The sequence below is a fragment of the Thalassophryne amazonica genome, chromosome 12 (genome assembly GCF_902500255.1).
Source record: "Thalassophryne amazonica chromosome 12, fThaAma1.1, whole genome shotgun sequence".
NCBI classification, from domain to species: domain Eukaryota; kingdom Metazoa; phylum Chordata; class Actinopteri; order Batrachoidiformes; family Batrachoididae; genus Thalassophryne; species Thalassophryne amazonica.
In genome coordinates, this window is record NC_047114.1 from 42,293,202 (window position 1) to 42,307,726 (window position 14,525).

The 14,525-nt window shown below is 45.4% G+C and overlaps 1 protein-coding gene across 1 annotated transcript in view; it reads right to left on the reverse strand.

Moving 5' to 3' along the window:
• Window positions 1–2,125: 2,125 nt before the first annotated feature.
• Window positions 2,126–14,525, reverse strand: part of LOC117521224 (mitochondrial ubiquitin ligase activator of nfkb 1-A) — a 46,851-nt gene continuing 34,451 nt past the window's right edge. Inside the window, exons 2-6 of the mRNA XM_034182562.1 lie at window positions 4,911–4,972; window positions 4,695–4,814; window positions 4,534–4,621; window positions 4,332–4,452; window positions 2,126–3,459 (exon numbers count right to left, since the gene is read on the reverse strand). Coding sequence (XP_034038453.1) covers window positions 2,967–3,459; window positions 4,332–4,452; window positions 4,534–4,621; window positions 4,695–4,814; window positions 4,911–4,972 — 884 coding nt within the window. The 3' untranslated portion in view covers window positions 2,126–2,966. The remainder of the gene's footprint in view (window positions 3,460–4,331; window positions 4,453–4,533; window positions 4,622–4,694; window positions 4,815–4,910; window positions 4,973–14,525) is intronic.

Here is a 14,525-nt window from a genome sequence, read left to right on the forward strand (position 1 = left end):
TAAAGCCAGAAAGTTGCCATTTGAAATGACTTTAGTTTTGTGTCATGTCTGTGATCTGCTTTTTTTCTACAAAATTAAACAACTGAATGAACATCCTCCGAGGCCGGTAATTCCATAATTATTGCCATGGGTTGTATAAGAAAGTCACGTGGTCCAGATGTGAGGCAGGCATCCTGAAAAGGAACCCATGTTTGATTTATAAATCAAATTAATCCATATAGAATAACTACATTCATGTCAACTCTGACATTTTTAAAAAGTGAAAATATAGCACATCTTTTAATTTTAAAATAATGCACTAATTCTGAATGTTTTGAGCATCAACACACACAGATGCCACAAGGCATTATGGGTAAAATGAGCCTCCCCTCATCACTGATTGGTTGATGTAAAAACCAACACGTGACTGTAACACGTATGTTGATTTTTTTTACAAATAATGTGTATTTGTAAAATATGTATTTTTTATTTGTAAAAAGGCATTTGCAAAACTGAAAATTCTGTTTAAGCTGTGAATCAACTCTACAACCGTGTGATATAACCGGGCGCCATTCACACTGCCATGCAATAGATGGGTCAAAATGCATAGAGCTGCCATCTATTCGCCCTATTGATGTATCCCATAATCCCTTGCGTGCCAGAGAGTAGCTGCAGTCAAACAACATAGAGAATCCACATGATGATAATTGTAAATGAATATTATACTACAAAAGTTATTTTTTTATGCTTTTCGTCACGTTAATAAGAGACTGCATGCTACCCTGAAAACTTGCTAAAACGATAACAAATAATCCGTGTCTATGTTTAATCTATGTGGAATTTAATAAACGCAAACCGAATTTCAGACATATTATATATATTAGTCTGGAACAAAGAGGACAAACAGTGTTGTAAAGAACAATAATCAAGACATTAAAGAGCAAACTTCACTTTCCCCCAGAATGACATGATCAGGAAGCGAGTGTAGCTCACAGCAGCTCCCATTGTAAATAACAGAGACACAGCCTGTGAATCTGTGAATGTTTACATAAAACAAACGCAATAACGTCTATAAACCGAGAGAATATATTCATGAGAGTTTTAGGCACAATATAAAAATAGTTTTATGTTGCGATGTTAATGGTGTTGTCCGTGTGCAGTGGTTCAAGTGCAGCCTGATCAGAGCGTCTCAATGCAGTTCTCAATGTTACTGAGATCTCACAGCGCGGCGACCTCTCCGAAGTTTTGCGGCATTCGAAATGTCAATAGGGTGAATAGACTGCTGCAAAATCCTTAGCAGACAAGAACCACCGCGTATGATATTAGAGTTTACTAATGTTTTTCACCATTACTATGAAAACGTTAGCGGACTAAATTAGCAGAACTAAATTTAGCGGAAGCTAATTAGTCCGCTGATGGTTTTTGAAGTTAGCTGAAAAGCTAATTCGCTAACAAAAATATTTTCAATACGATTGGTGTTTTAATTTTGACCCCTGTGTAATTCTTCTATTGAGCCCTATCCTGGCTGCCTATTGAAAATTTAAGTGGTCAATCGTTTTTTTCCAAAGAGTAATGTCTAAGGAGTATTTGTGCAGAATTTGGTGGTTCTATCACCATTTGCAGGATTGTTAATCTGCTGCACTACAACTTTAGGGAACTCTCATATCTTCTGCCATTTGTAAAAATTGCACTGAAAATGTAATTTGGTGCATTCTGACAGGAGATCAGTTATCATTTGGGTGTTTTTTTTTAAACTGGTATGTGTTGCATGCAGAAATATTTACTGTAACCTTACGTTAGCAGGACATACTTATAATATGAAGTTACAGATGCTAAAATACTATTTTGGAAACCCCTTTTAGTGTAGTAACCCTTCAAAAATATTTTCGATGCTCCTTTTCTCTGTGGAATTGTAATGCTGTTGACTGTTGTCAGACAATATAAACTCACTGCTGTGCTTTTAAAACAAATGTAGCCACGCCGTCATTGTCAGCACACCTGGTACAGAATGGATTAATCTATTGGCCTATGTGATCATTTTTGAACAGACTCTACCCTTCAATACTGAATTAATGTCAAATTAGAGGCAGGCATTTAATGCAAGAGGCAGAGGATGAGTTATCAGAGGAGGAAGACAAATGATGAAGAGCACTTTAGGGGGAAAAAAACCCTTTTATTTAACCCCCTGCAACAGATTACCACCACAAATAATCTCATACAGTGACTTGGATGCTGAATACAATAAGGATCAGACATACAAAACTGTGTGTTAATAGACTATGGGCCCTGTCTTCATCCACTGTAGTAGTAGTTTGTAGCACCCACATTCTGTATATTGGAGGTCTACTTGCACTCATCCACCTGAAATATTCATAACATTGAACTCAAGCATTCATTATTTGTATATGTAATATTCACTAGGGATACAGCATTTTAATTTCTTTCCTCATAAACAATTTCCTGTATCATATTTAGATGAACTTTTATGCATAAGTAAGTAATATGAGCTCACTTCTGAACTATCTTTAATAAGTGCAAACCCACGTTTGCACCCTCATGTAAATCTTGTTTGAATATGGTCATGGTTGCATAGCACTCGGCTTTCAATAAATTCTTAGCATTTGTATGACTTCAGTGGTGATTGAATCGTATTGCTCAGTCATCATGCTTTTTCCCTTTTTTGTTTATTATTCAACTAGGGTTCTAGTTTTTGAAAATCCACTCAAATGCAATAGAGTATAAAAATTTCACAGTTAGTCATGGGTGAATTTTTATGATCAAAAACAAACTCCATTGATTTTCATTGTTGTCTAGCAAAAGCTCATCAGAGCATAATACAGTACTGTGGGGTTGCAAAAACGTATCCCTAATATTCACACATGGCACATTGTCAGTTTGAATAACAAATGTAACATCCATCCAGTGATGGACCAGCTGTAGGGTTTGGGATAACAGCTGTTAACCCTGCAGGATGCATTGTTTTAGGCCTACCTAGTTCTGTCATCCTGTCTACCAACAAACCCATAAATGACCCCAGCGAGAATGGAAAACCCAGTGATCCCAGACATGGCTGTGAGCACCTTCCACATACTGGCTGACTGCTCATGTCTGTCCATGAAGCTCCTGTAGTCAGAAGGGACCAGGATGTAGTGGCGTCCATTGTATGGAGGCTGCAGCCTCATCACCTTGTTTCCTTCTAGAACCACCTCCCCAAACCCAGTCAGACTGCTGCCCACACGCAGGAGCTCCTCACTTTCCTCCAGCGCCACAGGTTTCTCTGCACTGAGGCCCTGCAGCATCACATTCACCAAGTCCTGCTCAGCAGATCTTACTCTGTGGTGAACTCTCTCAAGATAGCACCCAGAGGCCTCCAGAGGGGTGTGCACCTTCACATACAGACCATTCATGGTGGCCTCAGGGTGCACCAGACTGAAGGACACAGAGTTTTTGGTTTCTTTTCTGTTCATTGTTCGTGAGTTCCTGAAAAAAGAATCAAATAACAGAATATCAGAGTTTTAATTTACAGATTTACAAGAAGGAACGATACCGCAGGTCATCCCTGCTGCTGTCAGGCTGTACAATAACACTGTGAAATAACCACATGCAATAATATGTCCACAAATCATGTGCAATATTAATATGTCCACATATCATGTGCAATAACAACTTGTTTACAAATCCCAGCACTAATGTCACCTTACCACATCTAAACTCCATTTCACATATTGTAAAGAAGATGCTCCTATCTCCCTTTCAATCCCAATCACGTTTATGCATATGTGTATGTGTATAGGTATGTGTGTGCATATGGGTATGCATGTATGGGTATATATCCATCCATCCATTTTCTTCCGCTTTATCCGGAGTCGGGTCGCGGGGGCAGCAGCTCACACACACACACATACATACATATTCTATTTCTACCTCATTTCTTATGTCTTGTACTGTTACAAGTATTATTATTATTACTTATCCTTGCACACGCTGTTTGATGAACATTTTCTACTTGCGCCCACCTTATGTGTTGTCTTAAGAGCTGACGTAACATGTGAATTTCTCCTCTGTGAGATCAATAAAGTTTATCTATCTATCTATCTATCTACAGTCCAAAATGTCCCTTTCCACTGACAGTACAGAAACTTTTTTCTTCATTAACAAATGTTTTGTTTATTCCAGCAACCAAGCTGCCGTTTTAGTTCACTGTTTGGTCTGTTTAATCTGTGACATTCTCAGGAATTAATAGAATCCAAAATTACTGCAGTGATCAACAATGATGGGTCAGAAAAATATGACATCAGTTGAACCAGATGTGGATCAGGAGTCACTCTTGTTTGGTGTGTCATGTTATATACCATGTTTTGGTGACAGAGTTCCAGTATTTCCAGTGCTCCTCTGTGCTGACTTTCTGAACCACACCAAAGCACCGTGGGATGAACTGGCTGGCCAGTGGCTCTCCGTCTGCTTGGACCCGACCTTAAAATAGAGATGAGGTGATCTGTAGCAACTGGAACCCACATCAGTCAAAACTGAAGTCATGTTTTCAACATGCTTCACCTGTTACAGCAACATAAGGAATCCGCTTGTGGGACGAAGCCTTCAGTGCCTTCAACAAACCCTGATCTGGCTTGAAATGGGGTATTTCCTAAAACAGGGATAATTATTTTTCTTAAATTACTGTAAGCAAATGCTTTATGGATAATTGAGAAGCTACATGCCTTCAGCTGTTGTATCTCTTTTTTCTTTTCTCTGTACAAATGGTAGAATAAGCCAGTAAAAGCAAAACTGGATCCAATCAAAACCAAACAAGGATTTACAGGAAGTCTGCCATTACATATCTGTAACAAACGACAAAAAGTGCTGTTCAGACTTAAGTCATATGCTTCTTGAATACTAACTATATTTTTTGTGTGTGTGACATGAGAACAACTCACCTGTTTAAAACTCGAACATCTGAAGTTTAAACCAAGAGAAAGTAAAACGACGGTTTCATTTCCTTATTCCGTCTCGGTACGTCACGTTTTATCAACCAATCGCATCTCAGCGATGTTCTGTCACTGATTTCTTTGTCCACCAGAGGGCGACAATGCGATAATAAATAATAACGGTTCAGGTTATGTCATTCCAGTCATATATGAAATGCAGTGGAACAAAATTACGTTTCTCAAGAAGAGAAAACCTGCACAAAAGAAAATAAACAAAAATGTAAATAAGAACAATAAAAAAGAAAAAAAAAATGAAAATATAAATACCAAAACTAGAATGGCATAAAACAGTCCAGTTAAAAAATAAGTACTAATGTGCATTAAAAAAGGGAACAAAAACCACACAAAAAGAAGCCGCCTGTCTGCTCTGTTTACACCTGATCCTGTCAGATCTCAGAAGCTAAACAGAGTAGGTCTCGTTTAGTACTTTGATGGAAGTACTAATGTTATTCCAGGTAAAATGAGTTGTGTCAGGAAAAGCATTGAGCCAATAAAACCTGTGCCAAATCCCAAGGTGGATCTGTGGCAACCCTGACCAGAAAACGGTGGACAGGTGAAAGACCAACAATGTGTATAAAAAGTGGTGTGTTTACCGTGGGTGTGGAAAGTATTCACAGCACTTCACTTTTTTTTCACATTTTATGTTACAGCCTTATTCCAAAATGGATGAAATTCATACATACATATATATATATATATATATATATATATATATATATATATATATAGTAATAGTCTGCTGTTGACGCTACAAACTCAAAACTATTCTGTTCAAACTGCTTTTTTAGCAATCCTGTGAATCACTAAACTAGTATTTAGTTGTATAACCACAGTTTTTCATGATTTCTTCACATCTGCGAGGCATTAATTTTGTTGGTTTGGAACCAAGATTTTGCTCGTTTACTAGTGTGCTTGGGGTCATTGTCTTGTTGAAACACCCATTTCAAGGGCATGTCCTCTTCAGGTGTGTGTGTGTGTGTGTGTGTATATATATATATATATATATATATATATATATATATATATATATATATATATATATATATATATATATATATATATGGGCCAGCAGTACCTCCTCTTCAGCGGCCCACACAACAGGACCCCCCCCTCAACGGGCGCCTCCTGGCACCCGACCAGGCTTGTCCGGGAGCCGCCGGTAGAAGTCGGCCAGGAGGGCCGGGTCCAGGATGAAGCTCTTCTTCACCCAGGAGCGTTCTTCGGGTCCAAACCCCTCCCAGTCCACCAAATACTGGAACCCCCCGGCCCTTCCGACGGACGTCCAGGAGCCGGCGCACAGTCCAAGCCGGCTCCCTGTCAATGATCCGGGCAGGCGGCGGCGCCGGTCCGGGGGCACAGAGGGGAGAGGAGTGGCAGGGTTTGAGTCTGGACACATGAAAAACCGGATGTATCCGCAGTGAAGCTGGCAGCTTCAGCTTCACTGCGGCTGGGCTGAGGACTTTTAGGATGGTGAAGGGTCCGATATATCTGTCCTTTAGTTTTTGGGATTCCACTTGTAGGGGAATGTCTTTTATGGATAGCCAAACTGCCTGCCCGGGCTGATACGTAGGGGCCGGGGCACGCCGGCGGTCTGCATGGGCCTTGGCCCTCGTCCGGGCTTTGAGCAGGGCAGAGCGGGCAGTACGCCACACCCGACAGCAGCTTCTCAGATGGGCCTGGACCGAGGGCACCCCGACCTCTCCCTCCACCAACGGAAATAATGGGGGCTGGTACCCCAAACATATCTGGAATGGGGAGAGGCTGGTGGCAGATGACACTTGGCGATTATAAGCATACTCGATCCAGGCCAGATGGTCACTCCAGGCCGTCGGGTGCGCGGAGGTCACGCAGCGGAGGGCCTGCTCCAACTCCTGATTCATCCGCTCTGCCTGCCCGTTCGTCTGGGGGTGGTACCCGGACGAGAGGCTTACTCGGCCCCCAGTTCCCTGCAGAAACTCCTCCAGACCTGGGAGGAGAACTGGGGACCACGATCTGAGACAATGTCCGATGGAATCCCATGCAGACGCACGACATGGTGGACCAGGAGGTCTGCAGTCTCCTGGGCCGTCGGGAGCTTCGGGAGGGCCACGAAGTGGGCCGCCTTGGAGAACCGGTCCACTATCGTGAGGATGGTTGTCTTGCCCTGGGACGGCGGGAGGCCCGTGACGAAGTCCACGCCGATGTGAGACCAGGGGCGATGAGGCACGGGCAAAGGCTGGAGGAGACCCTGGGTTCTTTGGTGGTCCGCTTTGCCCCTGGCACAGGTGGTGCAGGCCTGGACGTACTCCCGGACGTCAGCTTCCAGAGACGCCCACCAGAAGCGCTGCCGGACAACCGCCACGGTTCTTCGCACCCCTGGGTGGCAGGAGAGCTTGGAACCGTGACAGAAGTCCAGGACTGCAGCTCTGGCCTCTGGTGGGACGTACAGTCTGTTCTTGGGGCTGGTCCCCGGGTCCGGGTTCTGTGTCAGGGCCTCCCAGACGGTCTTCTCCACGTCCCAGGTGAGGGTGGCCACAACAGTGGACTCGGGGATGATGGTCTCGGTCGTGTCTGACAGCTCTGTCCTGACTTCCTCTTCGTGCACCCGGGACAGGGCGTCAGACCGTTGGTTCTTCGTCCCGGGGCGGTATGTGATCCGAAAGTCAAAACGCCCGAAGAACAGTGACCAGTGGGCTTGCCTGGGGTTCAGACGCTTGGCGGTCCGGATGTACTCCAGGTTCCGATGGTCAGTGAAAACCGTGAATGGCTCCGAAGCTCCTTCCAACAGGTGTCTCCACTCCTCCAGAGCCTCCTTCACTGCAAGAAGTTCCCGATTGCCGACATCATAGTTCCTTTCAGCCGGGGTCAACCTGTGGGAAAAATAGGCACAAGGGTGGAGAACCTTGTCAGACTCCCTGCTCTGGGACAGCACAGCTCCTATCCTTGAGTCAGAGGCGTCCACTTCGACTATGAACTGGCGACTTGGATCAGGCTGCACCAGAACTGGCGCAGTCGAGAACCGGCGTTTCAACTCCCTAAACGCGACTTCGCACTGATCCGACCAGGTGAAGGGGACTTTTGTGGAGGTCAGGGCTGTCAGGGGACTAACCACCTGACTATAGCCCTTGATGAACCTCCGGTAAAAATGAGCAAAACCGAGGAACTGTTGCAGATTCCTACGGTTTGTTGGTTGGGGCCAGTCTATCACCGCCGCTACCTTGGCCGGATCGGGTGCGACGGAGTTTGAGGAGATGATGAACCCCAGGAAGGACAAAGAAGTACGGTGGAACTTGCACTTCTCGCCCTTCACAAACAGCCGGTTCTCCAACAACCGCTGCAGAACCTGACGTACATGTGTAACATGAGTCTCAGGATCCGGGGAAAAGATGAGTATATCGTCTAGATATACGAAGACAAACCAATGCAGGAAGTCCTGCAAGACATCGTTTACCAAGGCTTGGAACGTCGCGGGGGCGTTTGTGAGGCCGAATGGCATGACCAGGTACTCAAAGTGACCTAACGGGTGTTAAATGCCGTCTTCCGTTCGTCTCCCTTCCGGATCCGAACCAGGTGGTACGCATTCCTAAGATCCAGTTTTGTGAATATTTGGGCTCCATGCAGGGGCGTGAACACTGAATCTAACAGGGGCAGAGGGTATCGGTTGCGAACCGTGATCTCGTTCAGCCCCCTGTAATCAATGCATGGACGTAGTCCACCGTCTTTCTTGCCCACAAAAAAGAAACCAGCACCCATCGGGGAGGTGGAGTTCCGGATCAGCCCGGCAGCTAATGAGTCCCGGATGTAAGTCTCCATTGATTCGCGTTCAGGACGTGAGAGGTTGTACAGCCTACTGGACGGGTACTCAACGCCCGGGATCAAATCAATGGCACAATTGTACAGACGGTGCGGGGGAAGGGTGAGTGCCAGATCCTTGCTGAAAATGTCAGCAAGATCGTGGTACTCACTTGGCACCGCCGTCAGATTGGGAGGGACTTTGACCTCCTCACTAGCTGTCACACCAGGCGGAACCGAGGATTCGAGACATTCCCGGTGGCAGGTTTCGCTCCACTGAGCCACAACCCCAGACGGCCAGTCAATCTGGGGATTGTGCTTTATCATCCAAGGATAGCCCAAAATCACACGGGAGGTAGAAGGTGTTACATAAAACACAATCTCCTCCCTGTGATTACCAGACACCACCAGTGTCACTGGTGGTGTCTGGTGTGTGATTAATGGAAGAAGGGTGCCATCTAGTGCCCGTACCTTCAAAGGCGAAGGTAGAGCCACTAGAGGGAGCCCGACTTCCCTTGCCCATCTGCTGTCCAGCAGATTCCCTTCCGACCCCGTGTCTACCAGTGCTGGGGCGTGAAGGGTCAGATCCTCACTCAGGATCATAACTGGGATGCGTGCAGATTTACGGGGTCTCCCCGTGTGCGTATTATGGCCCACCCTTAGCCCAGCTTCTAAGGGCGGGCGTTGTCGTTTAACCGTTTGGGGCAGTTCCTCTGTAGATGCTCACTCGAGCCACAGAAAAAACACTCCCCGCGGACCAGCCTCCATTGTCTGAGCTTTGTATTGACTTTAGCCCTGCTCGTGTCCATAGCTTCGTCAGCAGGGGGAGCTGTTGCCACACGTGAGTCACGGGCTGTGGAGCGTGGGGAAGACGGCACCCTTTCGGACCCGGAAGGAAGAGGGACGGCTCGTGCCCGGCCACGCCCCCTGCCCTGCTCCCGACGGTGTTCCTCTAATCGGTTATCTAATCGTATAACCAGATCAACAAGCCCATGGAAATCCCGAGGTTCATCTTTAGCCAGTAAATGCTCCTTCAGGACCAGAGACAGTCCGTTTATGAAGGCGACGCGGAGTGCAATGTTGTTCCAGCCGGACCTCGCAGCCGCGATGCGGAAGTCGACTGCATACTCCGCTGCACTCCCACGCCCCTGTCTGATTGACAGCAGCAAGTTTGACGTGGATTCGCCTCTATGGGGGTGATCAAAAACCTGCTTGAACTCCCTCACAACCCAGTATACGTCGTTAGGAGCCGTGAATTCTGCTCCCAGAGCGCCGTAGCCCAGGTGCGTGCCTCTCCTCGAAGCAAATTTATTACGTAAGCCACCCGGCTGGCGTCTGACTCGTATATGACGGGACGCTGTGAAAAGATGAGCGAGCACTGCATTAAGAAGTCCGCGCACGTCTCGACACAGCCTCCGTACGGCTCCGGAGGGCTTATGTAAGCTTCAAGGGATGGTGGGGGGGGTTCGTTGAACGACCAGCGGAATGTCTGTCTCAGGCCTCCGGTCAGCGGGAGGAGGTGCTGCAGCAGCGCCCTGAGCTTGCGCTTCCACCTGGGCGGTGAGAGCCTCCATCCTCCGATTGAGAATCACATTCTGCTCGGTGACTAAGTCCAGCCGAGCAGTGAAAGCGGTCAAGATTTGCTGCAGCTCACCTAACACGCCTCCTGCTGATGCCTGTTCACCTCGCTCTTCCATTGGCTGTTCAAGCGATGGTTGACGCACCTCGGGATCCATGACGCTGGCTGAGAAATCCTGTTGTGAAAGTGTAGGAACACGGACCCACAACAGGGGGCGCTAAATGAACAGACAATGGATAAGCCAAACAGTAACAATTTAATGTTGTGAAGTGCACAATGGAATACAGACAAACACAGTTTTGGTACCACAGACAATTAAATGTTGAGTGATGTGTGGGCAGGCTTGAGGATAAGAGACGTCTGTCTAGAACCGAGCTGGATCCCACACAGCCTTCACCGCCAACGGATCTGAAGAACACCGGAGCCGCCAAGTCCTGGAGCCCCAGGTGGCCACCGTCTCCAGCTGTCAGACCGGGTACTGCTGGCAGAGAACAGAAACAGTTTAGATGAGTGTGAGTTCGCACACTCAGTAATCCCACCGTCTGTGTTCTTTAGGGAGGGAGCACCTCCACCTCCAATCACACACTCGTGCAGCTCCTATCTAACCACTTATCTGGTTGGAGTGTGAAGCGAAGCAGTCGCTGATCACACCAAACGCCAATCACTCAGATAAGACAACACCACAGGAAAACGGCTGCAAATAAGTTCAGACTATAAGTCAAGGTTTAGTTCAGCAGAGAAAATTACCTCCAAGGTAGCTGATTTCTCGGCGGGGAGGTGGAGTTGCAGTCCGGCCTTTATGGTGGTGGTGGTATGATGTGAATGAGTGACAGCTGGTGTTGATGACGGGTGACAGCTGTCAGTCCCGGTTGCTATGACGCCCTCGTGCTTGAAGCCCGCACTTCAAGCAGGGCGCCATCTGGTGGTGGTGGGCCAGCAGTACCTCCTCTTCAGCGGCCCACACAACAGTATAAGTCATGAGACCTCAAACAAAATAAAAAAAAATTACTCATTACTTAAAGGATGAGTAATTATGTAATACAATCATTTTAATTTTGCAAATTTGCAACTGTGTTTGTGTGAAGAAATTATTATTATGGAATAAAAAAAAATTAGCTCATATTCACTTTTCTTGGAACTGATTTTGTGTTGAAATTCATTCACTCCTTCAGTCATTCATTTTTAACTGCTTATTGTGTCTGTGTCACAGTGGCAGCAGAGCAAGTAGGTCATGCTGCACTTCCCTATCCTCAGCCAAGTCCTGTAACTCTTCCCGGGGGATCCAAAGGTGTGCCCAAATCAGCTGTGAAACATAATCTCACCAGTGTGTCCTAGGTCTTCCCTGGGGCTTGTTCCCGGTTGTACGTACCCAGAAGACCTCCCTAGGGAGACAACCGGGGAGATCCTCACCAGGTGCTTGAACCACCTCAACAGGCTCCTTTCGATGCAAAGAAGTAGCGGCTGTACTCCGAGTCCCTCGCGGATAATTGAGCTGTCCAGGAGTGTAAGCCCAGATACCCAACGGAGGAATCTCATTTCTGCCGCTTGTATATGCAATCTTATTCTTTCAGTCATTACCCAAAGCTCATGACCATGGGTGAGGATAGGAGCATAAATCGACTGGTAAATCGAGAGTCTCGCTTTCCAGCTCAGCTCCTTCTCCACCGTGATGGACAGGTACAACATCTGTAAAATTTCAGACGCTGCCCCAGTCCATCTATCGATCTCACAGTCCAACTTACCTCTGCTTGTGAACTAGTCCCCGAGATACCTAAACTCCTCCACTTGGCACAATAACTCTCTCCTGACCCAGAGGGGACAAGCCACTGTTTTCCGACAGAGGACCATGGTCTCAGATTTGAAGGTGCTTATTCTCATCCCAGTCACTTCACAGTTGGCCTCAAACCTGCTCGGTGAGCTTTGGAGGTCAGCCTGATGAAGCCAACAGAACCACATCATCTACAAACAGCAGAGATGCAATTCTGGGTCACTCAATTGGACACCCTCTGGTTCCTGAATGCCTCTTGAAATCCCATCCATGAACATCACATCATTTGTGTTGACATGCCAATAGAAAAGGGGATGGGGGAGGGACATAAATTACAACTTTTATTGTAAATCTGGGATGCCTAAAACCTTTGCACGGTATTGTGTCTGCGCGTACATACACACACAAATTGTGTGTTTTCCGTGTGTCTTTGTAACTTTTTGTATTTTCACATAAATGCAGACATAAGATCATATTTTCATGTCATGGTTGTGCCATTTTGGCATATCACCATCCTTAGCTGTGTTTGCCAGCCTGAAGAGTTTCATGGGACACAGCCCTTAAAAATATAGTCGCTGAATTTGGGCGCAGCCCCTATGTTAGCTAGTGTGCCTAAATTGAGAGAATGGCGACATGATGAGTCGAAAAAAAATCGGTCACTTGGCTCGTGGTCCCATCTTGGGCTCAAAATAGCGTTTGCTGTTAATCTATCTGCATGTAAATCCAGCTATTTTATTTTGCTGAAAATGCCAGGTTGCTGTGCATTCAGAAGCACAAATAGACACAGCAAGGGCTTCAAGATGTACAGAATCCCTTCAGATCTGAACATTAGAAAAATTTGGGAGAATACAGTCAGCCGTGTGGGATGGAAGCCGACAACATCATCAAAGTTTTGAGAGTTAAATTTATTGTTCAGTCCCATGTGCAGTAAAACTCACCTAAAATGTCATCGTATAAACCAAATATTCGCAGTCACCGGACAAAAAAGTCCCAAGGATTTTGTATTGTTTTCCATGTAATGAACACTGTATATAATGGATTTTCGCTCACATTGGATAAAATGTCCGGTCCGATGTATTTCCATTAAAAACCCCAAGCAGTCTGGATGTACACAGTAACACAGGTACAAATTAAAGTTCAGCTCTGACACTCGCCGATTTGAGGAAAGTGGGACCGGAGTCATTTCCCTGATTAAAAAAGTCAGACCATTTATTTTTTCACACCGTGCTCAGACTCGGACCTGCAGCCTGGATGTGCACAGTAACAGAGGTACAAATTAAAGTTCAGCTCTGACACTCGCCGATTTGAGGAAAGTGGGACCGGAGTCATTTCCTGGATTAAAAAAAGTCAGACCATTTATTTTTTTCACACCGTGCTCAGACTCGGACCTGCAGTCTGGACGTACACAGTAACAGAGGTACAAATTAAAGTTCAGCTCTGACACTTGCCGATTTGAGGAAAGTGGGACCGGAGTCATTTCCCTGATTAAAAAAGTCAGACCATTTATTTTTCACATCGTGCTCAGACTCGGACCTGCAGCCTGGACGTGCACAGTAACAGAGGTACAAATTAAAGTTCAGCACTCTGACACTCGCCAATTTTGAGGAAAGTCGAACCAGAGTGATTTCCTTGATTGATCTGACCGTTTATTTTTTTCAAACCGTGTTCAGAATGGGACCTAACGTCTGACGTGCAACTGTTAAATCAAACACAAGTCTGTGATTTGACACATTTCTGCTTTCATCCCTTAATCTGCCATCATATTATAATAGTTTTTACAGTGCGCACGCTGATAAATGGATCAGAAAAGTCCACTCATTTACAGCACAAAGAAGGTAAAAGAGGAAAATGTACAGCTTAACTTTGATTTGAAGGTGATGATTGTAGAAAGAAAAGCTTGTTGGGGGTCAAATTAGTCCAGAATAAAGCATAATCCAGAGACAGAGATCTTTAAAACGTCATTGCATGACACGGTGTTACAGCACTGCAGCTGCATAAATCAGGCTTTAAATTAATTAAATAAATCATCATAAATTGTAACTTTATGTAAATTTGATAGCTTAACTATTTTTATATTTATTTTGATAGCACCTGTACCTGGATGTGTTGCTGTATGTGGTTAAATGATTTTTAAAAATGTTGAAAACATAAAAGGTTCATTCAATAGTTTAGCGCAGTTGGAACCAAAATGGCGCCATGTTCTCAGTTGACGCCACTCTCTCAATTTAGGCACACTAATGTTAGCTATGCACTGCCTAGCTTTAGCTTGTGTGACCAATCAGCTCACATTAATTTACTAAGATGTTAGCTAAGTGTTGTCTGGTACTAGCTTTAATGACTATATTTAGAGATAGTTGATTCAGTAGCAATAGCTATGCGCTTTGTGAGTGACTAATCAAATTCACAGATTACATTAATTTACTAAGACGTTAGCTAAGCACTGCCT